Here is a 27,941-nt window from a genome sequence, read left to right on the forward strand (position 1 = left end):
ATAAGCATTACAGATGTTCAGTACATGTACAAACAAAGCTTTATCAACAAATCTTCTAATTGAACTGACTTTACTGAGTCACCATTGTCACTGACCGAATCAGTAGCTTTTAGCAGTGAAGCACCCCTCACTGATAACTGAGTGCCATTGTCAGTTAAGATGTGATTCACAGTACGTTACTTCCTACTTTTTAAAAACATATCAAAAGATTGCAAAAGCCACAGAAACAACCATAATCTGATAACTCTGTTGTAAATAAAAGGCTGCTGAGCTATTAACCCTAATGCACAGTGCTTGTATAGGCTAGTTTTGTACTGAACTGAACATGACAGCTTGGACTAGCAACAGACTGAACGTACTACTACACTGAAGACAGAATCAGCGCAGAACGTAGGAACTGTGATGCGTTCACTTATTGTTGTACGTACTGAAGTGCATGTTAATGGAGATGTGACTGCATTGGGTGGGGAGTGAACAAACTACATAGTCAATGACTATGAATTTTTGAACTGAACATAGTACACCGAAGCAGCAAAGGGATTTGTGATTTCCAGGTGTAATAAGCGTTTTTTGATCTGACGCTCCTATCAGCAAGATGACATTATTTGTTAGTCCCAGTGACGGTGATAGGTTTTCAATGTAGTGAGTCCCCGGGACTCACAGGTGGTCATTTGAGTGGGTCCCAGGTAAATTGAGTGGGTCCCCAATACTGTTTGTGCTTTTTGACAAATTGTAGTGTCAAACTTGTGTTCGATGTCATATGGTTATAATTATGGTTATTCATGTATGTTGAAAATGTATCTGAAAATTAAATAAATAAAATCCCAAATCTGATAATTAGCCTGATCATCGTACTTTAGCAGTTACCTAGTATTTCTAGGTGACAAAACGTTAAAAAATATACATCTGCTAATACAGTGTTTATCATTTTTAATGTTTAACGGAAGCTCCCTGTGCGCCGTGGAGAAAATATTACGCCAAATATGACATATTAACAATTCCATACGTGTCCGCAAAAACACATAACTCTAGAAACACAAGATAAAAGGCGTCATATGTTAACAGTCTTTGTGTCAATTTGGCATCAATATAATCTATAAAGAGAAACTGTATTTCTGTACTTACATACTTTCTGTACTTCACATTTAGGATTTTGTCACCTCAACTCGCTACAAGCCTCCGTTGTTTGGCTGCGCTAATTTAGTGGGAGCAGACCATGGGGATGAGAAGCGAACGTTAAAATTAAGATTTCTCACTAAAACATGTACTGGTTGGTGGATCAGATACACGCTGAATTTAACACTGACTCATAAAACTGTTAATTCACGGTCTGTCGTGTGTGTGTTTTTTCGGTCGTTACCATAGTAACTACCCAGATTGCTGCTTCCCGTTTGGTACTCGAGAGATACAGTATATGCGCAGACGGTAAGGTTTCTTTTGTTAATTTCTATGATTTCAACACAAATTTGCTGTTCACAATGTAGCATTATCAGGGCAAAAATACGGTGCGTCCCCTGGATGCGTCAACAGTGAGTTTACTGTGTTCTTTCGGATTTTAATGCGTCAGAGACGCAGGATGCATACCTAGCAACATCCCTGTAGTCCCTTACAGAACTGTTACAATGTGCTGCTGGAAAAATAGATCTGCTTTATTGCCTAACACTGCTAACGTAAGGTTTGTTTAGGCACAAAAATGACTTGGTGTTAGGGTTGGGGAAAGATCATGGTTTGGGTTCAAATAAGTACTCAATTAAGGTTAGGGGACCTTCATTGTCATGGTTCCTTTAATAATTACGTGGTTAAGGTTAGGAAACGACTGTGGTCATGACTTTAACTTTTACTGTCGCTAGGAAACAGGAACAGCTGTCTCCCCTTTTGTTGTTGTTTTGCTGACCCATCCATCCACCCCGACCTCCTCACTGCACAGACTTTGTGGCTCTTTAATCACCTGACTTCCTCCTCTGCTACAAATAAGATTCTCAATTACTACGGCCACTAGAGGCCTTTGTCACTTGAACGTAAACATGTCAGTTTAGGGCATTTGCTAAAATGACTGATGCTGTCGTTATGCTGGGGAGAACAGTCTTGAAATATTGTCTAAATCTTGCAACAAAAAACCCCACTGTTGTGGTCCTTTAAAAATCTTTGTTTTTAGAACATATTTTTAATAGGTTGTTTTTTCATTTCTCATTGTGTCATTGTCTGTGAAATCACTGCACTTTTCAAAAATACAGTAATGGGACTTAATAATAGAAATCCATGAATCAAGTCAAGTTGAATTGCTGCAATTATCCTGCAAACCTGCTAATTTATTTTCTTGTTTCAGGAAAACGCTATTTCTAACATGAGTTAAGATGGACTTTGCAGGCAGCCACGTCATCTGACTGTGAGATGATTTTCTATTGAATTATGAGCCGCTATCATCACTCTGTCCTGATCCGGCTCTGTCCTAATGAATTCAAACCTACTCCTCTCTGGTCCCAGCCACTACTGCCTCTCCATCACGGCCAATCTGATAATGGGATGAGAGAGGATATCATGTGTTCCTCACACAAATCCTGCCTGTAATCCGTACATTGTTGTTGTTCTACTTCCCTCACTGTAATCTTCTTGCAAGTCCATTCTGTCCCCCCCAATCCACTAAATATAGAATATCAAACATCCCGGTCAGCCACACTTTGGGGGAGACAAAGAAAGACAAAGGAGATGGTTAACTGAAAAAACTTGAGAAAGTACTTAGTTCTCTGTGAGAGAGGGTTGCTGATAGTGCTGGTATGTGACATAATACTGATACACTTGCTGGCCATCTGATAATGAGACAGGGCAGAGGGGGGAAAGGGGTAGGATTACATCCTCCAGCAAGGCTAGGGACCAGCACAGGCCATATGTGGTCCAGTCCGTCATAATCCCATTTGACCACAATGCACTTAAAGTAGACATCTGAGGAGTAGAGATCAGATTGAGGGATGGAAAGATGTGATTGAAATAAACAGATGACATGATGTTAAGGACAAATGTTACTTTGATCAACAGATTAATTCCCTACCTTAAGTCCGTCAATGCAGTGGGCAACCCTGAACAAAGCCCTGCCAAATGTTTTCTCCATGATCCCACACACACACACACACACACACATAGCTGGCTTGAATTTACCAGTGCTACATTCACCAGTGTGTGTTTTTCACTGTATGGCACGCTCCATCTGCTCAGTTCTGGGAATGTAAAGTGATTGCTGTCGCACATAATTTCTCTGATGCGACTGGATATTTGTAGCAACTTCGCCTCCAGAATGAGCCTCCCGAAGCGTAGGTAAAGTTGCATGCACATATACGCACAGGTAACAGTTTATCCCCAAATACACACATACAGACACAAACTTAAATAAAAAAAGACTCCCATCTTCAACTGGCCTTTATTTTTATCCAGATGCTGACAGTTCCAATCATATATGGCATCTAAGCCCATTAGCGTCAATAACATGCTTTGACAAAGGGAACAAAATCCTGCAAATGGATGCAGACACAGTGAGAAGCACAATGAATTAGACTAACCCTTAAAAAGGTGCAATGCAGCACAGCTGACAGACTATAAACCTATAGACATGGAGCAAAAACACAGTTTTTGACGTATAAACATACTGTGATGTACAAGCATGGTTCATGTCTGACATGAAATGCAATAGTTACACAGACACTTTATTTAGATTGGATTGTTGCCTGTGATTAACGAGGGAAGAGCCAGGTGTTGTTGAGCCGCAGGGTCAGTTTGGGGCTCTGTTGGCTGGTTGATAGTGGCAAAGCTTCAATGAACACTGTAAACTTGACTGTATGCCACAGGATTCAATTTACAAGCTGTTGGTTTAAGCTGGCACAATGAACCACCCTGTTGTTTGCACCAGGACACGCTGTCTGTTTTGGAGGCTTTTTGTCCTGCAGTTAACGAGCACTCTGATGGGAGAGAAACTGTAATGGTCGATTACGGCTGTGATAATGGTAGACTCTTTTGTGTTCTCCTCACAAGAGTAGAAAACCTGTCCTCACCAAGAGGAAGGAAAACAAATGAGGAAAAAATAAACTCTCAGTTTGCAATCCTGCAAAGCCTGGTGCTTTTATGTGATGTGCTGACTGAGGGCTCAGTGCTCCCCGCCTGGATCTGGATCCCAGTCAAGGGGATCACGCATGCCCAACACCCCACCAACCGTCTCTCATCCATTTACTCACTTACAAAGGTGTTCTTAGAGGTACACCAGGGCATTGCTCTGTATTCCTGCTGTATTTTATGATTTTAGGGGTTATTCAAATTCATAAACAATGCTGCAGGCATTTCTCTATTTCAGAAAATGCCGACTGAATATATTAAATGACTATTGCAGCTCGAGTATCTGATTTTGAAGCATTGGAAAAGAAACTAGCTTCAAAACAAACATATGATAGGTAAGTGGCTGAGAAAACTGGTTATAGACTGAAAAGTACTTCAGAGTGGGTTTCAGGAATGAACACAAAGAATTCTGGCTATTAGGGATTTCAGTGAAATCATGTTGGATATTTGCACATTACACATTTCAGTATCTACTATACAGGGGAACATATTATGCATCTGGCACAAGGCTTCACAGGGCTGCAATAAGAATAACATCTACTTAAATTTCATCTTGATCTCTCAGAGAAAGCAAAACAAACAGTGCATTCACCTTCTCAACAATCCCAGAGAAAACAGAGCACTAAAATACAGCACACATAACAAACCTAGAAATTCATCGTGAACCAAGCACAGGGTGCAGTCAATCAATCCTAAATCTATTCCAGTAAGATAAAAACTCTTAGAGATAAAGGGTTTGAAGAGGACCAGATTTTTCTCAATCACAACAGTTCCACAGGTGTCTGAGGTGAAGAACCACTGCTTTTGTTGACAGGACTGTGATGACAGCATCAGTTAGCAGTGAACAGCATGAGAGTTCAACACGATTAATCTCTGACTAGAGGCCCTTCAGCCACAGCTACAGTGTCAGACTGGTGATGAAGTTGTGCTGAGTGACCGGGCTCTGTCTTCAGCTTATTAGTCATGAGAGTCCACAAAACCACCGCAACTGTGGGCAGCCATTTGTCAGGCGCCCTGTAATTAATCCATTTCCATGGGAACCTGTTGGGAGTATTTGGGGATCACTGAGGAGGCCCTTGAAAGGCAATCATTAGACACGCAAAACCGATCCCATCAGACACTGAGGTATCTGATGGGATCCCAACCCTTTACCTCTCAGTAAGAGGGTTGATTAAGAGAGGCCATAGTTCAGAGCCTGAAGCAGCCGTCACATAGAAAGGGTGGAGAGACAGGTGGAAAGGAATTAGAGAAGACAAAAAAATTATTGTTCTCTAAGTGGACTCATTTATCTAGGCACTTTAAGGTCAACACTCTAAGGTCTTTTTGCTTTGACAGGCAATATTTGAGCATTGTAAACGGTGTCTAGAAGATGCCTTGATGGTAAAAGTAATTCACATACAGTATCTACGGGAGAGGAAGATGCCAGTTGACTATTGAGATCTGTCTGTTATTTCACCCTTAGAACTGAGGTGAAGCTATGCTATGCTAATAGCTACGGCCCCTGTTGATATCATTCTGCACGTCACAAAAAGGCGATTTATGCTCCGTAACGGAGAAAATGTTTCTTCAATCACACAGGTATTTGACACCATGCCTGAGCTCACAATGTTATCTCCAGCTCAACCAGAGAAAACAGATGTCCAGTCTCTCCCTATAGTACAGCATCCCTCTCCCACCGGGCATGCACAAAGTCACCCAGTCACCCACGCATTAAAGAGAGGCAGCTGCCAGAGCATTAGTGTCCAAAAATTCAGTAGAGAGACGGACATAAACAAGCATGACAGTTGGTTCTGGGGATGCGAGGAACGCTGATTGACAGTGCTCTGTCGGCCGGATTAGAGACGTTCATTTCGTCCTGAACTCAATTATATTTTACAAAGGCTGACATCCCCAGTTAATTGCAGCCTTTCCACATGAGGGAATTATTTGCACTTCTCAATTCCCTGGCCATGTGTACTCTGTTCTGCATGTACAGGCTTCATCTAATATGTGGAAATATTGCAAATTAGATCAGTAAAAAAAAAGAAAAAGGGAAAACAAAATCTGGGAAAAGGAAAAAAAACTTAGGGAAGTGTCGAGAGGAAAGGAGTGAAAAACTGGTACAGTTTCAAGAGAAAGGCAAACTGGTACAACTTCAAGAGAAAGGCATCTGGGTGAGAAGACTGCCTTGGTCTCTCAAGTGTGTCTGGATCTTGTCTCAGAGACAGCTTAGTTCAGAGACAGATCCAGAGTGACAGCATTGTGATGATTGACACGGTGATGAAGAGGAGAGGAAGAGAGGAGAAAAAGGTTGTGCAGCGCCACTGGCTCCACCGTAATGAAAATGTGAGTCTTGCCCATGGAAGGATGTGACAGGAATCCCAGGCTGGGCTTGTGCTGAGGAGGTAATGTCAGGGAGGTAATGTCAAGGAAGCCCACAGGCCCATGTATGTGTGCAATATGTGCCTACATGTATATGTTTCTGTGTGACTGGGGGTTGGGAACGAAGTTAAAGACTCTGGGGCGGTATAGCCTGGATTACCCAGCCATTTCTAATTCACCCAAACTCGTCTCTCTAGACATACCATGGTTGACATGTGTCACCACACACAGCCAGATTACCAGGTCTCTAATCCACCTCTGAGGATGACTGGGTGGGTGAGAGGGTTGCGGATGATCTGGCACACCAGGAATAATCCAGCACCTAGCATTTCCACAGTGAGAGGAAGGGGGCACATGTTGTTGCTCTCCTCACTGTCACTGTTGCTGTATGTTGGAGGTGCCATGCAGCCTTGGATTATGTTTGTTGTACTGTCTGACATGTGGACAGACATCTGTCAGCAAGATGTGCTAAACCAAAGCATTATGCAGGCCCGTATCTCTCTACTAACCTTGGGCTGTCCCTGATCGGTGGGCAGCTAATCCCATATCATTGTTTCGTGGTTTTGTTTGTTACATGGGTATCCGTGACATCACTGGTATTGACATCGGCTCACCAGCAAACAACACCAGTGTTTATCTTTGGGAGATACTGGGTGAAAAACACTCCCAGATGGAAGCATGCCGCTGCCAATGAGATACCAGAGTAAATAGGTAGACAGGAAATATTTACTGATAATAATCTCATCAAACAGATGAATAGGGGTTCTCTTTTCTCAATAATAAACATATTCACTATTGTGTTAGACTGGCAGGAATACTATGTGATATAAAACATTCTGCATCTATCCTGGTAAATGCAGTGTGATAAACATGCATGAAAAAGAATGGTTGCTTAAACGTACACATTGACCAATTGGGAATGATTCACATAGTGCTACAGATAAAACAATGATTCATTTTATATTTGATGATGGTGCTGGTCTAGGTGTTATGACTCATTCATGTGCCTGTTGTGATGCTCCTTCCAGGGACACTTGACACTGCTCTCTTATTGTGACCCTACTAAGAAGCATATGCAAGTCCTGATAAGACTATGGTTTTTCAGATTTCCGGAGGGTTTTTATGGTTTCTAAACAGACATCAGCAAATAAAAGAGAATTATTATGGGGGAATAAAATATTCTAGTTGTATCCAGTCTTATAAAGAGTTATAAATATGTTAACATATGTTTTATTTTGTCTGTTTAGGTATTGCTAGTAGTTAAATGTTTATTGAAAAGACATTGGTAGCATCTTCCTACTCCAACTCGATAGTTAGTCAGAAGGAGAGCCGGGCAGTAGAACAGGTCAGGTCTGCACCAGGCATAGGGACTCCCTGCTGCTGCAAGGCACTCCACTGATTAAGTCAGGCCAATCACTCTTAGTGTCAATGTCAGGTCTATGAAGGACATAGCCTCTCTCTCACCTTAGAGGAGGAGAGTAGCTGGCCAGAGTGGCAGAGGGCCAACACCAGTTCAACCAACCCCCCATTAGTAGGAGTGAACCAGCGAAACCCAACCTCGGGAGACCCCTGACTCAATGCAGGGCAAAAACGCCTGCTTATTAAGCTTGAGCAGCTTCAGGTTAGTCTAGAGTGCTGTTTGTGTAATGATGTAAACAATTCATACAATTCTGCAAGACAGAATAATTCCGCAAGTCATTGTTCTGTCATTGTTTTGAGTGTGGGTGATGCTCTCCATCTGGGAGATGGGGAAGTCATCAACTGAGCACAACCAGTTTCCTATACAATCCATGCAGCAGCACTTATAAGCTTCTTCTCCAGATGATGATTGAGGTCAGAGCTCATACGGTTTCAAGAGATTGAACAGTTACTAACTTCTACATGCATAAGACTGTTACTGCTGAGAGAAAAAAAAACAACTACAACAACAACCTACTAAATACTCAGGCAGCCCCTTATTACATCATAGTGTGGCCTCAGTGGTTATGACAATAGATGGATGATGTAGAAACAGTCATCATGATGGAGTGGCTGAGCTTGGTGTGTAGGGGATATGTAATGTATTTTCTATATGTCCATGGCCGAGCTGTTCAAACACTATCTTAATTTTGGATGTGTCCCGGGAGAGAGCAATGCAGAGGTTAGACGCAGAGACACAGATTGAAGACTGGCCACCTCTCCGCTACAGGGCCTGGCTACCAACCTCACAGAATTTTTAATGGCACACTAAAATGCCGCGTTAAGACTAAATTGCTGCCCTCAATGGGCAACAGATGATGGAATTAAAGAGATTTAGAGCTGTGGGGGAAAATGGGCTGCACATGTTTGATGTGGGCCTGCGAATGAGGGAAGAGAGGAAAGAGGGCAGCAGAGCAAACCAAGGCAGCATCTGGCCATTGCTGGGACAACACAGCTCTCTGGGAAGTCTCTACAGAGCGAAAAAGGGGCTGACTGATAGCTCTTTCTAACACCCACTATGTGTACAGACTGGCACTCAGCTACTAGTAACACCTGCTGCACCCATATGGTGCTACAATATCACCCATCACCTAAACAAAACTAGAACATCTGAGGCGTAAAAAAGTTCTAACTGTGAAATTGCGAGGCCACCACACAAAAACACTCATCCCAACCCTACCCCTACTCCAGGTAACCATAGCAACCTCTCACCTATCGTCTCCTCGACAAGAATAGGCAGACAGCCAGGTCAGAGTGACACATTTTCTCTAACTCACAAACACACAGGATGATTTTTCATGTGCTGTGCAGTACCCCATACTCGCTCATATTCCCACCAGAGCATAAACAGACACACATAGCCTTCTCTATACACATCAGATTTATCATCCACCTTTTCTCACAGCCTCCCTCCATTCTCTGCTGTGCTCTCTCTTCTCTGTTTGTCTCTCACCAACACTCGCACTGTCACCAGTGCCACACACACAGACACATACACACAATAACATATTTTAACTTCACTACTCTCACCACAGGAAGCTGGCAAAATGCCTTCCGCTGCCCACCAAAATGGCAACAGTTATCCTGACCTGGCATATTTTGAGCCCGAGTGAAAATGTGGCCCAGTATAAAGGACCGGTGGGCTGCGGCAGCCTCTCTATTCACTAGAGACAAAACCTGGATCTGTGGCATGATCTGGCTGGCTGGACTTATGAATAGAGCCAGAAATCCAGCAATGACAGATCTAGTTAACCCTTATACTATGAGGCTCTGCCTTGCTGTATACAACATAGATGCAGAGGGAGGTGCTAGGGTGTAGTACTAAAGAGGGGGTAGACGTAAAAACTAAAAAAAACTGGCACTGATGATGACAGCTCTGTGCTGCGTGTGCACTCACGATAGAGCCATGCGCCACATAAAGAGACTAGTGATTCAGACACAAGGCTGCAATATACAGGGCGACAAGCAGTCAGTGAAAACTCCAGCAAAAATTTACTAACCGCAGCCTCATCCCTCACTACTCTCCCACACAAACTTCTTCTTTTATCTCATCCCAAGTGTGAAGGGAAGTTAAAAATAATTCAGTAGAAAGGGGGGCTAGCAGACAGACACATTCAAACAAGCTCTGGTGTAAGGGATGAAGCTAAAGCACAGCGGCTGTTGATAAGTTAGGATGGGACAGGCTTTATCCCGGGTGATAAGAGGGGGATGGGCCTCACCACCTTGGCTCTCATCTTCCTGCCGCTTTCATCTCGCTGCACACCGCAGACCCAATGACTCACCCAGTGAGCAAAACACAACCAAAACCAATAGCCTGCAGATAGCATCTCTTACGCTAACAAGCTTTTCACTTGGGGATACCATCAGCTCCCTGGTTTTCTCATAGAGCTAATTAGGGATGGACTGAGAAGTAGACCTGCAGCTATCTATCCACCCTGTTTTTATCCTCTCTCCTCTCAGTCTTTTTCAAATGTGTTGCTTTTCTCTGTCTCTGCCGTGCCTCTCTGTCTCGGCCACTCTTTCTGTCTTTCTCTCTCCCTCTTACACACACACACACACACACACACACACACACACACAGACACACACACACCTCTGTCTCGGTTCAATCCACACTCATTCACTCTATGCTCCTATCTACCTCTCCATCTTCCAATCCACTACCACTGCTGCCATCACCGCCACTGTGTCCGGCCCAAGGCCACTACTCCTCTTAATCCCATTAGACCAAACACAATCAATTATCCAGCCAGCCATAAGGATCTGAGAGCATTAAAAGGTTAGCTCAGGAGATTTAAAGTCATTGATGTCTATGACAGGAATGCACCCCTCGTCCCCCTCCCTTGAGCACTCCCTGCTTACCAGCGTGTTAGTGTTTGTGTACGTGTGTATGAGTGTCAGCGCGTGTACATCATCATGACACCCCAGCACCAACTTGAGCCACCTTGCATTGCCTGCAGATCTTTAATCATGTCCTTGCAAGTCCCGGCAAATTACTGCTTTGTGATGGTAATCGATAAAGCGATAAACGCAGCAAAGCAACTGTAGCTGCTGGAGCGAAGACATACCGCTGTGGCCACTGGTTGAGGGTTTTTTTTTTCTCATAATCTGATCCCCTCTTGGAGAGAGTAAAGGGGAAAAATGTAAAAAGAAAGACTCTCTTCTTCCAAGCAGGAGAGGCACAATGTAGGGGAGAGAACAATGCACCCTCATGCACTGTACTGGCACTGAGAGAGAGAGGAGTTGTGGGGACACAGGTGCAGGTCAATCAATGCTATTAGGAAGATAGACTGATATAATCATATCGTAATCTGGAGATTCACTCCCCTCCCACCCTCGCATCCCTGCCGGTCCATAAACTCCATGCCCCTCTGCCGCTCCATTCATCGCTTGATCTAATTCTCTCACTCCCTCCCCTTTATCTTTCACATACACTCCTTTTCTACACTCCTCTCCTCACTGAGTTATTCCTTCTCAGGCGAGAAAATTAAATATGATCATTCCTCTTCAAAGGCACCACTATTAGCCACATAATGAATATTCAGTTAATGTAGCTGAGAGAGACTGCGAGTAACAGAAATAAGTGACAGCAAGAAATGAAAGGTGAAACTCTTAAACTCATTTTCAACAGCCTCACAGCACAACTACAAAAAGCAAATGAATGTGCACTGGCATTATCATTTTCTATGCAGACTTTAGAGCCAAATAACACAAAACATTAATTATTACAAATACCTTATTACCATGAATGAACAGCCCTGTGACACTTAACGATGTGATTGTAGATCTACCTCATCAGAGTCCAATACATCATTTATGGCTCATTAATATTTCTAGTGATGAATCATTGATTATGGGGCTATTATGAAATACTTCCTCAAATCTCATGTCCCTGATGCGACCTCCACTGGAAAATCAGTTAGCTAACGCATGAAAGGCGCTGGAGCACTTGTGGCTCTAACTTTAACTCCACTCAGGACTTGTCTGTCTGCGTTCCAGATGCAGCTGCCAAGCACCTTCTCCACTGGGATTCAAATGTGTTTCCTCATGCAGACACGATAGCCACTTTCCAATTTCAACTTCATCTTAAACCACCAATTTATGCTGCCGTGGCGGTGATTGAAATATGAAACCCTGCATATATACAAGCCATTACAGCGAATAGAAGGCCCCAGCTGCTGTCTATCTGCCCAGGGAGTGAGGGGAGAAGAAACAACAGGGATCAACTACGGCTGGAACACATTTCTATTTATTTATTATTCAATAACGTTGAATTGGCCCCTGACCCCCAGCAGCAGCTCACGCCAAACTACCCTCTGAAGAAAATGGCAGCCTTGCTGAATCAGGAGGAAATCAAACAGAATCCCTGGGGCTCAGTGGTATGAGAGTTCAAATCTGACAGAATTTGATGAGTCTCCCCTTTGAGTAAATCCTTTTTGCTGTTTTTGATTCATGCGAACATAAGTCAAAAGCAGACATTCAATTTCTAGGGCAACACCATGAACACAGACATGCCAACACACAAATAACAAGTAAATAAATGAGTCATCCCATTAAGCAGAGTCTTTATGAGCCTCCTAGAAAGTGATGAGCGTTTTTCTGAGCTTGCACTTGCATCTGCTCTCTCCCTCTCTTTCTGTCTCCAACCCCACAAACCAACATGTAGTGCTTTTATCTGTCTTTTGTGCCTCTCCAGTTTTCAACAGAACGGTTTGACGGGAAGGTACTTCTAACCTAATTTCAGCTGGAGAGAAAAGATTATAAAGTAACTGTTGTTCAAGTGCAAAATAAATGAACTGAGTAGCATAACACATAGCACAGACTCCAGAAAATGGCGAGGGGATGAGAATGGTGGTGGTGGGGGGCAAATGCTGCTAACACGCTGTTGTCTGCAGCTTTCAAGGTTGTTTCAGCTGTTAATTAGTTCAGTTTGATGGCTTGCAATCATGGGTGCAGTCTAACCCAGTTAAATCACATGCTCAATGAGTTTTCTCTGGGCCTTAAATACTGAGACGCTGCTCTACAGGAACTTGGCTCAAGGTTAGCACCATAGTGTCAGTCAAGCCCAATGTCCAGCGCTCACAGTCTGCCATGCTCCTCAAGTGGCTGCCAGAGAACACTCACCAAGGTTACATCTGTCAGAGTCAATGAGTATCCCACTTACCTCAATCAAAGTCCTTCACAAATCTTGGCGGGATTGGTCCTGCTTGTTCTTCAAACTTGGAAAAATAAGGACATTAACTTTCGGGGAAAATATGGAAGGGAGGGGGAAACAGTCATGCTGCTGCACCTAAACCAAACAGCTTGACAAATAACATCTTGGATTATTAAGCCGCAACCAAATAAACATCTTCAATTAATCAATTAAAATTGTCGCCTACCGAGGGAAACAGATGAACACATTTGCATATTCTTGTTTGCCATATCTCTCATCTGCGTTAAAGAGTCAGTGATACTAAATTTCTCTGATGGCTGTGTGGTGGGATGACTGTGGGTTATTTTTTTAGGTCAGAGCTTTTGATGTCGATAAATAGAAAAATGAAATACATCTTTAGAGTAACAGGCCTGTGTGAGATGATCTGCACATGTGATAGATTACTCACTGAAATGTTGTCTAGTAAAGGAGAAACAAAGTTTCATACTGCATATTTCTGCAACTGGTTTCAAACAGCAGCAGCAAAAAAAGCAAACCATAGAACTAAAAGCATACCTCCTTGTATAGTGGATACAATATGAACAAATGACTTTCAGTTAAAATTGGTTCATTATTAATGGCCATGTAATGTAATCACTGTTTAAATGCCAAACTACAACCACAGAGAGATAAACTGACATATATTCATGGCCCCAAAGTCAGTCTGAAAGTAATGAATTATGCGTTAATGACAATAAATTACTGCACTTTGTTTCTACAGGAAACAGTCTATAAATTGGTTGACAGGCAATGCAAATGTGTTGTTTGTGCGGCATAAATCACTAACTAACAAAATGACACCTGTGGATTTTCAAAACTAAGAGAAATCCTCTTTCAAGCCACCCACCTGCTCGATATTTCACACAATAATAAATGATCTATTCGCTGCGACATCATGCCGAGATGGAGCAATTAGCTATGATGGATACTGGGATAATTATTATTTCAGAGACATAACAGTGCGGTAGACACAGGCTTTGATATATCAGATTGTTTGTGTCCAGTGAGTAAATAGTATCACGATCTGACAAGATTGTCATTCTTAAATGCTGGAGCCTTTTTTGAATGTCATCATGCAGGGACATTTGTCTGTGTGTTATGGTGTGTGTGCGGGTTGTTTGTCTGATCCCTGCAACATCCTCCATCTCCAGGGGCAGCGATTCCCTCTCATCAACCATGCCCAGCCAATGTGACTGTCACTCCCAATCTGCACTGAGAGGGGAGCCCGTGCCTATTTTTATAAATGTATTCATATTCATTAGCCCTGAGTGTCATTCATAGCAGCAGTTCTTTAATGCGGTGCGTAGACGCGTATCAGAGGCTGGAGGAGCCTGCCTCCTCTCATCTCACAAATTAATAACACAGGCAATCACTGCAAAGGTGCCTACTGTCAAACAACAATGGCTCCTGATTTCCATCAACTGTGTGCACTTCCTCATTTCCACATGACACACAAAAAAACACTCATCAGTGGTCTCCCCTTGGGGAATCTCAACAAAAATGCCATTGTACCAGCCTTTGAAATATGAAGTCATTAATTTAAGTGAGAATTAATTACAACCTTGTTTTTCCCCTTTGACCCACCACAATATTCTGCCTCATAACATCTTGGTGGCAGCCGGTTAATTGTGCAGAATAACTGGTGTGAACGTCAACTGCTAATGAGAGCAATTAGGCATCAGACTCGCACACCCGCTCGCTCAAAGACAGCACACTTTGCCTTGATTGGCTTGTATGTGTCACATAAAGCACATGATGAACTAATTGTACAGAGTCATCCAGCACACAGGAGTCAAGTTTTTCTCTGACTGATATCTGGGAAAAAATCCACTCTTCTACTAAGGCTGGCATGACCTGTACATTTTGACATATAAATATAGCTGCTATAGAATCATTAAGACCCATCATGTGTACACATTTCTCTCTATACCGTACATCCACTTTCTCATGCACCATTTTGGGCACCGTGCCTTCTAAAGTAATGGAAGTGGGCTGCTTCTCACAGCCTTGACATGTTTTTTTCATGGCCATTGTTTCTGCTCCACCCCACTTTAAATCAAGAGCATAATGCACAATGCCCCAAACCCTTCCCCAACCCCACTACCCCACCGTACTTCACTCTGGACAACATTAATAAAACAAGCTTTCAATGATGCAGAGTGCAACGCCACATTGTGCTCTGAGCAGTGGTGTGATTAAAGCTTTTAAACACCGCCACCCTTTGAGTTTGCATATGTCAGCTCTGCAGTGTGTGTTTGTAAGAAGGCTGGTGGGGTACATGTTCCCTCTGTCATTTACCTTGTCTCTTTTTCTCTTCTTCACTATTCCTCACTAATGCAGTAAGGGCAAGAAAGGTGCTGGGTCCACTTTAACATAAAGAGCAATAACAGGAGCTTCAAGAGCAGGGCCCACAGAGGAAGATAAAAGTGGAAAGGTAGCTGCTGTTGCGTCTATTGTCGAGGTCTAACAGCTGTACTTCTTCCTATGTTTGCATACCTTACAAACCCAGTCATGTCCTTATTTAACTACGGACAATTAAGTTTTCTGTTGCAGCTTTTCTCTTGCAGCTTATAGAGTCACAATATTCACTCTGAAGCATTTGAAAGACACTAGTGGATCAGTATAACATGCACTCAAAGAATATATTCTTGATTGGTAATTTCTTCTCACAGTTCCTTCTCTATAATCTAATGATGGCAACCCCTTGAGTGATCACAGGAATGGAAATAAAGCTTTTTAATTGAATTTCATGAAATTAAACATCAGCCAGAGCAACTTCATTAAACTGATATAATCCCACTGACTCCCATTTCTGCTGTCCCCACAGGCAAAGAACATGTCCAGCATTGCTACAATAAGATATGTGCTCAAGCATTTCCTTTCAAAGAACAAAGAAATTTCTCTTTGAAAGCTCCCTACTTGCAAATTAAAATAGCTTGACCAGCAATTTGTGAAAGCTTTGAGGACAATGAAACAGAAATTTAGCCTCTGCTACAGCAGCACGAGTCAGAACAGCTGCAGCCATCATGTGTCCACATGTACACAAAAGGTGAACAACAAGACTCAACCCTTCCTTTGTTTCTACCATAATGTTGTTGCTTAAGTCAGGCATCACAAATCAGTTTGGAGCCATCATATGTACGTCACATATGATGTAAATCCGATTTGGCTTTTCTCTCTTAGGTAAAGCTCTCTGTCAGCCTAGAGTGTGTTCACATGTCCGCTGCATCTCCAGTGTGGAGACAAGGGGCTGACATTGTCAGAAGTCCTCCTGGTGCAGTAAAGTACATGTCCCCAACAGGGGACGCTTGGGCTTGTTTGTTTAGGTACATCTCTCTGGCTCTGAGACAAGAGGAGACAGTGACCGAAGCATTTGGGACATGGCAGTCCCCTGCAGAATTGAACAGGCTGCGTCTCAAGCGCCAGTGACAGGAAATCTCACTCAGATCACAAAAGGCAGCACTGATTGTGTCTGACATGTGCATCCTCTTCCCTCAGATGCAATGTCTTTGTTTTGTCTGGATCACTTGTGTGTAGGCATTCGTATTTTTGTGTAGCCTATGTGTTTGTGTGTGTGTGTGTTAGAGCAGCGGTGTCTTTCTCCATTCAGCCTACTTTGCTTCTAAAATTGAAACTGTGACCTTTTTCTACATATTGCCTGTCCGTGAGAGTATGTAAGAGCTAAATAGTGTGTAAAAAGGGTGATTCAAAATTAAACAACTAGACTCAGGGGAGGATAACCAGAGATGGGTTGTGTCTAACAGGCGAGCACACCACTCAAATACAGGGGTGAATGTATAAAAAGGCTGGCAGTGGGAGAAGTGGAGGGGTTACTGTTTTGGCTCAAAGTGGGCACACTAATCCCTTTGATCCCCCCATTTTACTGTCAGCTGTTTCCTAGCTACCGTCGGATCTGCACAGAATTTAGGATTTGTGCTACTGTACACCACAGCAATCTCTACCCCACTGATGCAGCGCTCTCCTTTCTTTCCTCCATCAATACCCCCCACACACACACACACCTCCTCACAACGTCCATAGCAATATTCATTTCTCTTTCTGTTCCCCTTTCTCCACCACCTCACTGCAGTTGGCATCAACTGCGACATGGCAGGGAAACAGGTTAAATTGGAAAGTATTTTGCACAGAGGACCATCGGAGCATGACGCGAACACTGAAAAAGCTGATTCTGATTTTGTCTATTCACACGAGACACCATGGCTGTGCCCCACTTTCATTAGTTGTGCCGAAAACAGCATTCAAAAACTGGTTTGGTCTTTTGAGAAAGCTCCATTTAGCGATAATGAAACAATCTGCGAGCGTGTGTGCAGATGCATATGTTGGAGGAAGAAAATGTGTTTGCGTATTAGCATACATGCACACTTTTGCTGTGCATCTCCTAGCATGCATTAAAGCAATAAAAGCACTTTTATTTGATTCCTCTTTCAAGCTGCCTTTGAAATTAAAATAAACAGGCATCTGTTTCTGCACAGGATCTCTTTTGTCCTTGTCAGTATTGGTGGCTTTCACAGGTTCAATGCTCCACAGACTTCCTGCTTAACCTCTGAGGAGCTCTCCCAAACTGATCCTAAATCATTCCAGGCAGAAGCACACGACATACTCGATTTGCGTATTGGCAGATTCATGCTTCATTGTCAAACACTGGCTCTCCATGGCCTGTAAGCATGTAGAAGCAGAGAGAATACCACAGTCTAAATTTGCCGATTTCAATCGGAGCTGCTATATGCTGTACTGATTTTCATATGTACTGTACACTTACAAAGTTTGTATCATTCAAGCAGTCAAGCTCTCATACCACCCCTATTTTTCTGGAGCCTTTGTTCATTGTGTATGTTTTGATTAAGTACTTTAAATCTTACCAGTCAATTCTTTCCTTAGAATATAAATGAAAATGTAATGACCCAGCTCATTATCTGCAGAGAAAATGATGGTCAAATATGTCGTCACTCAATGTGTTCTCAAGAAATATAGTTGTATAAATAACCCCATAACTGTGACAGGGTAAAAAAAAATAAATTAAAAAAAAAAACATTTTACCACAGAACTCATCAGGTTGAAGTTTGTTTTTTAGGTCTGTACATATCTCTCTGCATGCAATTTGCCTTAGGAGAGGAAAGCAGGCTTTCATACAGTGTTGGACGAAGGCTTTGTCTGGGCTTTCAGTCGAGGTTGAATCCCGCCATATGCTTTCAGTCTTGGACCTGAAGCACTTTCATGGCTTGTGCTGAGGGGCCAAGGAAAGGGAATCCAGATGTGACATGAGCCATAAGAAGCCTGCAGTACTGCTGTCAGCTCCTGTCATCACCACACTTCTTAACTGACACTCTGCTGATGTTAGAGGCAAGGGTAGTGATCAAAGATATGTGTACATTAAAGTGCTACCATGCTACAATGACAACCAGCTCTACTCCAGACAGGAATTCCTTATCAGCAAACACAAAAGTGCTGCTCGATGAAATTGTAGGTAGGAATTTTTTTAGATTTATCTCAGTTGATGCCTTTGCATGTTCCGTGCTTTAACATTCACACTGACATCCCCTGGTATTTCTGTTGTAAGCCATTTATTTACAGTGAAGGTGGAGTACTGTCAAAATGTGACAGGAGTGGGGAGGGCCTGATGTGGAGCTCTGCCTATCATGGGTAAGAGGAAGAAGGCAGGTGTTGGGAAACAATTGTGATATCAAACATGATATGGAATCCCTGTGGCCAGGAACAGGACAATGGGGAATAAGAGTCAGCTCTGGTTCTAATCAATACTGAGCACAAGGCATTGAGATGCAGCTTGAGGCATTTCGCCAGGCCCCCTAGTGGGACTGATAGGCTTGCTGCCAAGCACAGCCTGAGCAGAGCAGCAAACGCAGCCCTGCAGATGGAGAGCGTGGAGGCTCCTTCTTTCCAGACGAGACCCTGCCCCGGACAGGAAATATGCCATGGACTGAAATAGTTTCCCTGCTCAGCCAGCACTGCTAACCTGCTGACCCCTGACCCCACCCTCATGCACGATGCTTATACAAAAAATGCTCTCCTCAAACAGCAAGGTGGCAATATCAGCTGGAAGATGTAACTTTGATAGTAAAACAAGCAGGTAGCGAAGAAGAAAGAAGAAGAAAGAACAAAATATTGTTTTCCTTTCTCCTGCAGTTCCATATGTTGTGGGGCTTGTTGCTCATCTGACTCTGTTATATTTCTTTTTCCATGTTCTTGTATTGAGTGAAACAGCAATATTGGTGTGTCTATCCACATCATCACTTATTGCATTGAAACTTGCTGCTGCTTGTAAGGCAGCATAAGTGTTGTGATTGGCTTGGTTAGAGGTCAGCAGGTGAATGGAGCAGAATGTCAAGATGTGAGTTCATTTTGTGTGAATGTACAAAGAAAAATGGATTGGTGCCACCAATTGTTTTTACTAGGAGTGGGAGAAAAAACATGGGCCACCCACCCCCACCCCCACCCCCACCACTATTTCTCCTCCATTTCTCTATTTCTTTGCCTCTTTTGCCATTTTATTCACAACACAAGAATACACTCACCAGTCCCCAGGAGGGGCGAGCTGAATGAGAGCAGAGATTCAGTGCGCACATTGTGCTGTAAAAAGCATTGTTTCTCACCACAGTTTTCCTTGAGTTGCCTTTGTGTTGTTTAAATGTTTACATGGAACAGCTTGGGGGCTTCAAGACAGATGTATGGTCCAAGAATACTGCCTCAGTACAATCCCTATTTTCCCTGGATGAAAGTAATGACACCATTTTGAGGGCTTTTCAAATCGCTCTTTAGAGTGATGCTTTGATGAAGCAACATGCACAACATCTCTGCTCCCTTGTCAAAATTATATTAGACAAATTAAACGAATAGTGCCACTTTGAATCCCACTTACTATCCAAAGTCATTTCCTCTTTCAATTTCTGTCCCAGCTCAGGGCCTGTTCTGAGACATTTCTTTTTGTTCTTGATAGCTGAAGATGTGCCTCCTGGTCCTGTGTCAGATTGATTAGACTTTTAGCCAGGAGAATTAATATGTGAAGAATTTTTCTGTTTCCCCCTGCAGCGCTTCTCCCCTCAGTCTCATCAGTAAACAAGGAGACATGAAAACAAAACCCCTCCTGCAATGTGATTAAAATTGGCCCCCAAAAGAAGGACTTGCCTCCTCAGTCAATGCTGTTATTATTGAAAAATCTCATTTGAGAAGCCTATACCTTTCCCAAATTATATTTTTCACTCAGTAAGACAAAGAAGAGCAGTCTGTAGGTAAAGAGAATCAGTCAGCATAACGATTTTGCCTTACCCCACAGGTTGCATCAGACCTTGTATTCTCCAGCCTATCATTAAAAAGACCCAGGTTTGTGTTACTGTGTGCTTACTTTAGCTGATAAAATTCTCAACACAAACTCACATCATAGCAATAAGTACTAGCAAACAATAGCAAAGTAAACTAAACTCCTGCATAGTAAGTAACAATTTCAGCCAGCTACTCTAATATGGCAGCATGACAGACACATGGTGGGAGATAGGACTCTTTGCCCCATGCAAATAGCCATTACCATAGCCTGTTGGGGAAATGGCAATTACTGGGCAAGGGGTGAATGCCAAAACCCTGCGGTTAATTTGATTACATTTCCATTATGAACTATAAACACAGTTTTGCTGCTCGACTGAGCCAATTAAAGGCCTCCTGAAGCTAAAAGAATGTTGACTGTGCAGCGACCCTATTGTTTTTCAACAATAAAGTAGATACTAATCATTTGTCATCCTTAAACAGGTTTGAGGCACTTGTATTTTCTTTCTTTTCTGAAACATTACCATTAATTTTTGCTTTGAAAACGTATCAGGCTTTCTCATTCATTTATTTTCAAATGTTGTTGCCAGTGAGCACAGATTTTTATTTTTTTTCTAATTCAGCTGTGATATGTTCCATCTTGGTGAATAAAGAATCTGGTGGCACCATGAATAAACGTGTAGACAGCCTTTGGCAGCCAGAAAAAAAGCAGCCAACCAGCCATACATGGAAGGCAGGAGCTGAAGACACACGAGGAGTCTGATTTGGAAGTCAGGCTGCCACCACGTTTCACCTGAGGCTGTGCAAGCCACTAGCTGGTCTTTCTGGGCATGAGCCACATTGTGAAGAAAACAAGCATTTAGTCCAAATTTCAGCAGACATCTGTTAGCTCTCTGGAGCAGTAAACATGTTTAATTAACTACATTACACCAATCAGAGAGATACATTCAGTACGTCATAAATATGCACTGTCTGTAACTATGGTATGGTAGCCGAGACGAGACAGCACTCCCACGTCACTGTGCCCCATATGGGACTTGTGACGTGATCAAAGTGCTTTAAGTTTAGGAAAACGCAATGATTTCATCACATAGGGTTCAGGATTTAGTATCATGTCTAAAATCAGATGCCTGAATCCAGCGTGGCATCAATGTGACTATGTGGGTCTACTTTTTTTGTGGAGCTACATACAAAACAAATTAAGCCTTCTATTATATGTGATGGAGTGTTGTACGTGTGGGCGCAGACGATTGGGTTTGTCATCAGTCTTTGATGGAACTAGGAGATGCCTATGATTCTATTAAAACTGTATTATATTTCTCTTGATGGAGTTGTGTAATCTTGTACACATTGATTTTTCTTTCTTTTCTTTCTGTGGATGTGTCTGCATGCGCGTGTGTGTTAGTGTGTCACTGATGTAGATGAATTATGATCTGGTACCCGCATTAAGGCAGGGAGGTTTAATCACACAAGGATTCAGAGTGTTTTAAACAAATGCTTTTTTGTAAGTATGGTGGATTATCATAAGATTTAAAGATTTGGAAATGGCTGACAGCTGTCAAGCTGCATAATAACGTACGTCCAGAAAATTATAGCAGCTGCCGGTTGGCACAATGTCAATGCTGCTATCTAGATTAAAGCTCAATAGACAGGAGCATACAGTACAGTAAGCAGCAGCAAGCACACACACAATTTCACAAACACAAGAAGATGCATGTAGAAACACAAGACACAAGGTAGATTTCAGCAGTAGAGACTTTGAGTAGGGGTCAGAAGATACAGAGCTAAAAGGTAAAGAAAGACAAAATCTCACATCTATTTACTTGGTATTTCGATGAGGGGATCTAAATGAGTCTTAAAATGGCCTGCTGAGAGCAGCCTGTGGCAAGAGAAAGGTCCCCCCGTGGACTCTATCAGGTATCCTCTTGTGCACTGGAGCAGCCAGCAGTATTAAACGCAGCAGGAGCCTCAGTAGGAACCTGTTGCAAAAGAAGTACATGCCACCCCCGGATTACCTAATTTATGACATCCTCAGAGGTCCTCCGCTCTCAGGGAATGAGTACACCATCTCTAACTATATGCACAGGCACAGCCGTACTGCCAGTCATTTGCAAACACGGATGCCCCATGAGGATGAGATCTGCTTCCTCCTTCAGAGGAACAAGACCTCTCTGGCTAGTAAGAGGACACCCTGCAAAGACTGCAACTGCATCTTCACTAAAGAACCTAAAGCAATGATTGTGCGCCATAGAGGAGGTCCTTCTCAATTGAAAGAGCAGGCGGATAGAGGAGTGAATCTCTCACCAATGCTAATGCGCAGCCGGGAACATTCAAGGGGCCTGAATACCAACTGCAAGGATGAGAAAAAGGTCTGTTTGGGGAGGAAAGGTAAAGCCCTGTGAAGTAGCCTTGAAGCACTCAACAACTTACAGACTCCAGGCATGTTAGCTGGAGAAAAGGATGATAATAACAGCTAGAGGAACTGTGCCCTGCATAATAAGAGACGCCTGAGACTCTTTTCAGATAAGGTTGGGAGCACTTTAGAGCAATGCGACCTGTTCAAAGACAAACAAGCAAATGGATTATGCTGCTTTTAGCACTTTGGAGCATTGTGATTATAAGATGGGGAATGCATAGAAAAGCCACTTCTCCAATATGAGACTTTTTTTTTCTTCTTTGGGATCTGTTGAAGTAAATACCTCAAGAATTTGTATGTCAAAATGCATCTGTCTTTTGTGGTTCTGCGTGATCTTCTGTAATAAAATCCATGACCCTGTGGTTGAATTCTGAAGCATAAGGTCAAATGTCATTCAAGACTGCTGATGAAATCCATAGGCCAGTAAGCCCACACAATATACTTTGCCAACTTACCTTCAGTTCTTGTGACAACAGGCAGTTATGCTTTTCCAATTATGAAATATGTAGGAAGGATGGATTTGTGCTTGCTGGCTTTCTGTCTCGATCTACCATCTACTGTATATCTAATTACCTTCTCACTGGTCAAGAGGCACAGATGGATGACAAGTGACAAGTCATTCCAATTTCACAGTAATTGTATGATTAGTGTAGATCATGTTCACACCTTCATCCACATATAAAACCTACATGTCTGTACCATGCACCTTACTTTCACACAGCCTTCAAATAATGGCTCTGCTTCATTGTCCCATATGACTGGTTCTGCTAGGCTATTAAGGCAGCCTATAGGCTGGAGGGGCAGCTCACTCTGCAAGTAGATAAACAATTTTTTCTGAGGTTTCTCAGCCAGGGCCACTGGTCTTTTTACAGGTTTCACTGGAGATTAAGAGCATTTTTTACACGTCATGAGGACCCTTTCAAAGTAACTATTATAACAAGTTTTTTTTTTAAATGCTGTAAAACAGTAAAACTAATAACATGAATATTAAAATATAATATCTAGAAGATTTAAAGTCACAGACACAAAAGACTTTAGCGCGATCTAGTGTGTTATAAGGATTATCGGGTGACAGTTTGATACATTTTAAATTGCTCACAATGACAAATCATATGGGCTCATTTAAACCAAACAACATTTTTCACGAAAGATTAGCGTCCAGTTTTTCAGAGGCTGGCGGTGCTCCTTGAGCGTTTGGAGCATGTGTGGTTACAGCAGGGGGTTGTGGTGGAGGTGAAACCGACAGTTTGCACACCTTGTTGTTTGAGGAAACGAATTTAACAATTGACACATTTAATCGTATTTAGTGTGTGTCAGGCGTTGTGCTATAACTGATCTAAGTTCGCCTATATGATTAGATCTTTATAATTTTTGGAATAGTTTTTTGTTGGCCTTATATTTTTGCCTAACCGTATACACCTCTCTTCCACAGACTTTCTTGTGCGCTTCTCTGATCGCTTCCAACAACAACAGTAGCTACACTACAGTATGTGGACAAAAAATCCAAGTTGCGCATCTTACCTTGAGCCTGGGCGCTGAGGATGCAAGTCGCCGACAGCAGAATCCAACAGGACACCCACACCTGTCCGACCCGTCCAGTGCGTCCAGCTGTAACCATGGTCCGCTGTGCCACCGTCGAGCCCCCGCTGCGCCTTCCCCGTCTCCACGCTGGGAACATGTTGCTCGGTGGCCACACACTCCCGGGAAGAGTCCTGGCTGCTGCTGGTCCTGTGCGTCAGACTGCTCCTCACTGGTGAGTGACTGGGGGATTGTGGAGAGAGCTCACTCCGTCAGAGAGCACCGGGCATGCAGACAGGCACGCGGTAGTATGAAAAGCCTGTGGACAAGTCCCGCATGAGCAAGGCGGAGTCAGTCCAATTGAATTTGCTCGGCTGTCAAGTGTGCGAGACGGAATATTGACATCATCTTCTTACTGCTCCGAATAACCTCTGAATGTATCACAGAGATATGAGTGAAGTAAAAATAAGGATATAAGATAATATAATATAAAACGAGATGGTGGCTGCACGCAGACTCCAAGTTCATGTCTAGATGACAGCTTTTGCCCAAACCGAAATTTGTTAGTGTCGTATCCTCTGAAATAATAAAAAAGATGAGTTATTTGTTTGTTCTCTAAATACCTTCCTATTGCAACTGTCCTTGAGCAAGGCACTTCAGCAAAGCCAGCTGCTCCATTTCATTACCCAGTGGTCAGCAGTAGGTCGCACTGTAGTTCTCAGGTGTGTGTGTGTGTGTGTGTGTGTGTGTGTTTGTGCTGTTTGAAAGTGTAAATAGAATCAGTCCTGCTTCCTAGAGGTTAAAAAGGTGTTCTTTTGCTTAAAAAACGACCTCTTGTGCTCCGATTTGTTATTATGGGTGGACACTGACTATACATCGGGCAGTTTTTTTCTGAATTGACCATCACATAGACTATAGCAGTGCGCAAAGCCTGAGCCAGACAATGCCAGGATAAGTGCTCTGTACGCTATTGCCACCACGCGGTAGAAAGTGGTAGGAAATATCAATTTGGACAGCTATGATTGATTGTTGACACATTAAAACCAAAAGCCTGGGTTTCAAAACTACCTGATGACAACTAAATCTTTCTAGATAGCTGTTTTTGGATGTGTTTACTGCCAAGGATAAAGCATTAACTGGGTCACAGACTAAAAGTAAATGGTATGAGCCCTGTTCTGTAAATCTATTTATTCTGCATTGGACCCAGTAAACCTTGACTCTGTGGTGTGGCTAAAAGCAGAACAGCCTCACCATTACACAGACGAATAGCATAAGAAATAGCTTACTTGAACAATTTAATGTGATTCTGAAATTAGACTGAGATTGAGTAGGATGGCAGACTGTTATCATCTGTGAAAGCTCACCCCTTCAGAATGCTTCCTCTATCACCAGACAAAGGATAAAAGGCAAGTTTGAGCAAATAGAAATGGAGGACACTTCTGAAAACAGAGAGGAGGTGTACATATGGGCTGTGATATCAGCTTTGTTGTCCTAGTCCTTTTGAACTCACTGAAAAATGCATGCAGGGCAAAATAAGCTTCAAAGAGCTGTCACAATATTTCTGCCTTAAAAACATACCTGTATGTGTGACATTAGATTGTATGAGGTTTGAAGACCAGCAGTATTGTACATAAGAGGAAACATGCAAGCCACCATGAGCTTGGTAAAGCCTGACTCTGCTTTTCAAAGTGTAAACAGAGGTGGTACTCTGTGCTTTTGGGATATTGCCTCACCTCAGTCCCTTTTTAACTGTGCTTTGTATAGTCCCACAGTGAATCTGCTCCCATGTCCTTTGCTCTACAAATAACCGACTTCCCTTTTTCCCTATGTCTTACAATGTCTCATTGCTACCAGGGGCTCATTTGGTGTCATCCATTGCTCCCTCCCTTTATTTCCTCTCTCTTCACCCCGCTGCCACCCCTTGTACCAACCCCCTCCTGATAATGATGTGCTGATTATGAGGCTCTTAGGCCAGCAGATTGCTCTCCAGTCGCATTCGCATGCAGTGGAAAATTGCTGCTGTCTTGGAGCCCCCACCGCGCTCTGCGTATCAGGCAGGTTGACATTAGCAAGCTACTGGGAACAGTGCTCAGGCACGAGGGCAGGTGCTCTGTCTCACTCTCTATAACTGTTCTGCAGCAGAGGAAACAGAGGCTGCCTCATGCTACAAGCCACGCTGGGGGGGGGGGTCACCACAGGCTGGTGTCAAACAATAAGGTATTGCGTAGCTGACATTTATACATTCACTTACAGAGAATATCTACCTTTACTTAACAAGTGAGAAACAATGCATTACAGTGTTACACAGAACAAAAAAAAAACAAACTAATTTACTCATCGACTAAGATCACAACTGCTCCATTAGTTAAATTTAAGACAGAAGTCTGTCATTTCCAAAGGAAAAGTATTATAATGTGTTTAATCAAAGCGCTTCATCTATATGACAAGTAAACTAAATGACAACTAAAAGTGTTTTCAGCAAAAAATTATATATGGCATCTTGCATTCACAGACCACATTACTTTACATTGACTGACAAACTTCAAAACATGGTTGTATAATTCTTCAAGAATCTTCTTTAATAAAACTTCAATTTCATTCTGAAACCTTGGACACATGTTTTAGACAGAATGCAAAAGTCTCCCTCTTAACAGATTGAACTTTTTTTTTCAAACAACAACTTGTTTCAATAAAGTGTAATTTTTTTATAGTCTTGAAAGCTAAATGTGAGATAAAATGACTTAGAGAGATGATTTTTACAGTGTAGCATTCACTCAAATGGTAATAATATAACTTGTCTAGATCAATCCTTCATAAAAGCATCATTCAACAGGACCTTTGGATGTTTCAATATGTTCAAGCTAGCTGATGTCTCTCAGGGTCACTGACAATCGCTTGGCAACTTACTGCAGTTCACCATCAGCAGGACTGTAACCATAATGCACTCTCATGTAGCATCACAACTAAATAAATGCTCATGTTGGTCTGGGAGATGGGGAATGCACCATGGCCTTTTGAAAGCTGTTCTCTTTCCATCAGTTTACCTGATTTGAAATGGCTTGATTGAAATGAGCTTCATTTGAGATTGGCCCTGTGCTGCCTCGCTTACGCATGCAGGCATGATAGTGCAAAGGCAAACAAAGTGGCCATGAAATACCAGCCTCTGCCTATCACATCTGTGGGTACAAACAGTTCAAGTTCAGGCAAAACAGTCCAGCCATTCACTTCAGCTTTGTTCTTCATTCTGTGTGTTCCTCTGTAGATGCTGCTGCCATTTGTCACACATTGTTGTTGTTGTTGTTGTTGTTGATTTTCCAATGTGGATGTGCTTTTTTCAGAAAAAAAGTGTTCCATCACAAGTGCCAGCACACACACACACACACACACACACACACACACATACAGTATATACACTGCACAATGTTGCTGCATCAGTCTTGACACCCCGTCTGTAGTATCTAACAAAGAAAATCTGATTCCTCCCCAGTAATAGATCATCTCACAGCTCTTTCCTTGAGACAGTGTTAAACTCCAACTGCAAATCGAAACATGGAAAATACAACCAAACTGCTGGTATGTGACGCATGGCTGCATCTGAGCAAA

The 27,941-nt window shown here is 42.6% G+C and overlaps 1 protein-coding gene across 10 annotated transcripts in view; it reads right to left on the reverse strand.

The window, feature by feature from the left end:
* Nucleotides 1-24,775, reverse strand: part of sdk2a (sidekick cell adhesion molecule 2a) — an 84,268-nt gene extending 59,493 nt beyond the window's left edge. For 2 of the 10 annotated variants that reach the window (XM_044181794.1, XM_044181791.1), the window contains exon 1: nucleotides 24,342-24,774. In XM_044181794.1, the coding sequence (XP_044037729.1) occupies nucleotides 24,342-24,498 (157 nt within the window). In that variant the 5' untranslated portion in view covers nucleotides 24,499-24,774. Of the gene's footprint in view, nucleotides 1-24,341 lie in introns of all 10 variants that reach the window. The other 8 variants (XM_044181795.1, XM_044181796.1, XM_044181797.1 and 5 more) reach the window with 6 other exon arrangements.
* Nucleotides 24,776-27,941: the final 3,166 nt, after the last annotated feature.

Source organism: Siniperca chuatsi, linkage group LG21 (genome assembly GCF_020085105.1).
Source record: "Siniperca chuatsi isolate FFG_IHB_CAS linkage group LG21, ASM2008510v1, whole genome shotgun sequence".
Classification (NCBI taxonomy): domain Eukaryota; kingdom Metazoa; phylum Chordata; class Actinopteri; order Centrarchiformes; family Sinipercidae; genus Siniperca; species Siniperca chuatsi.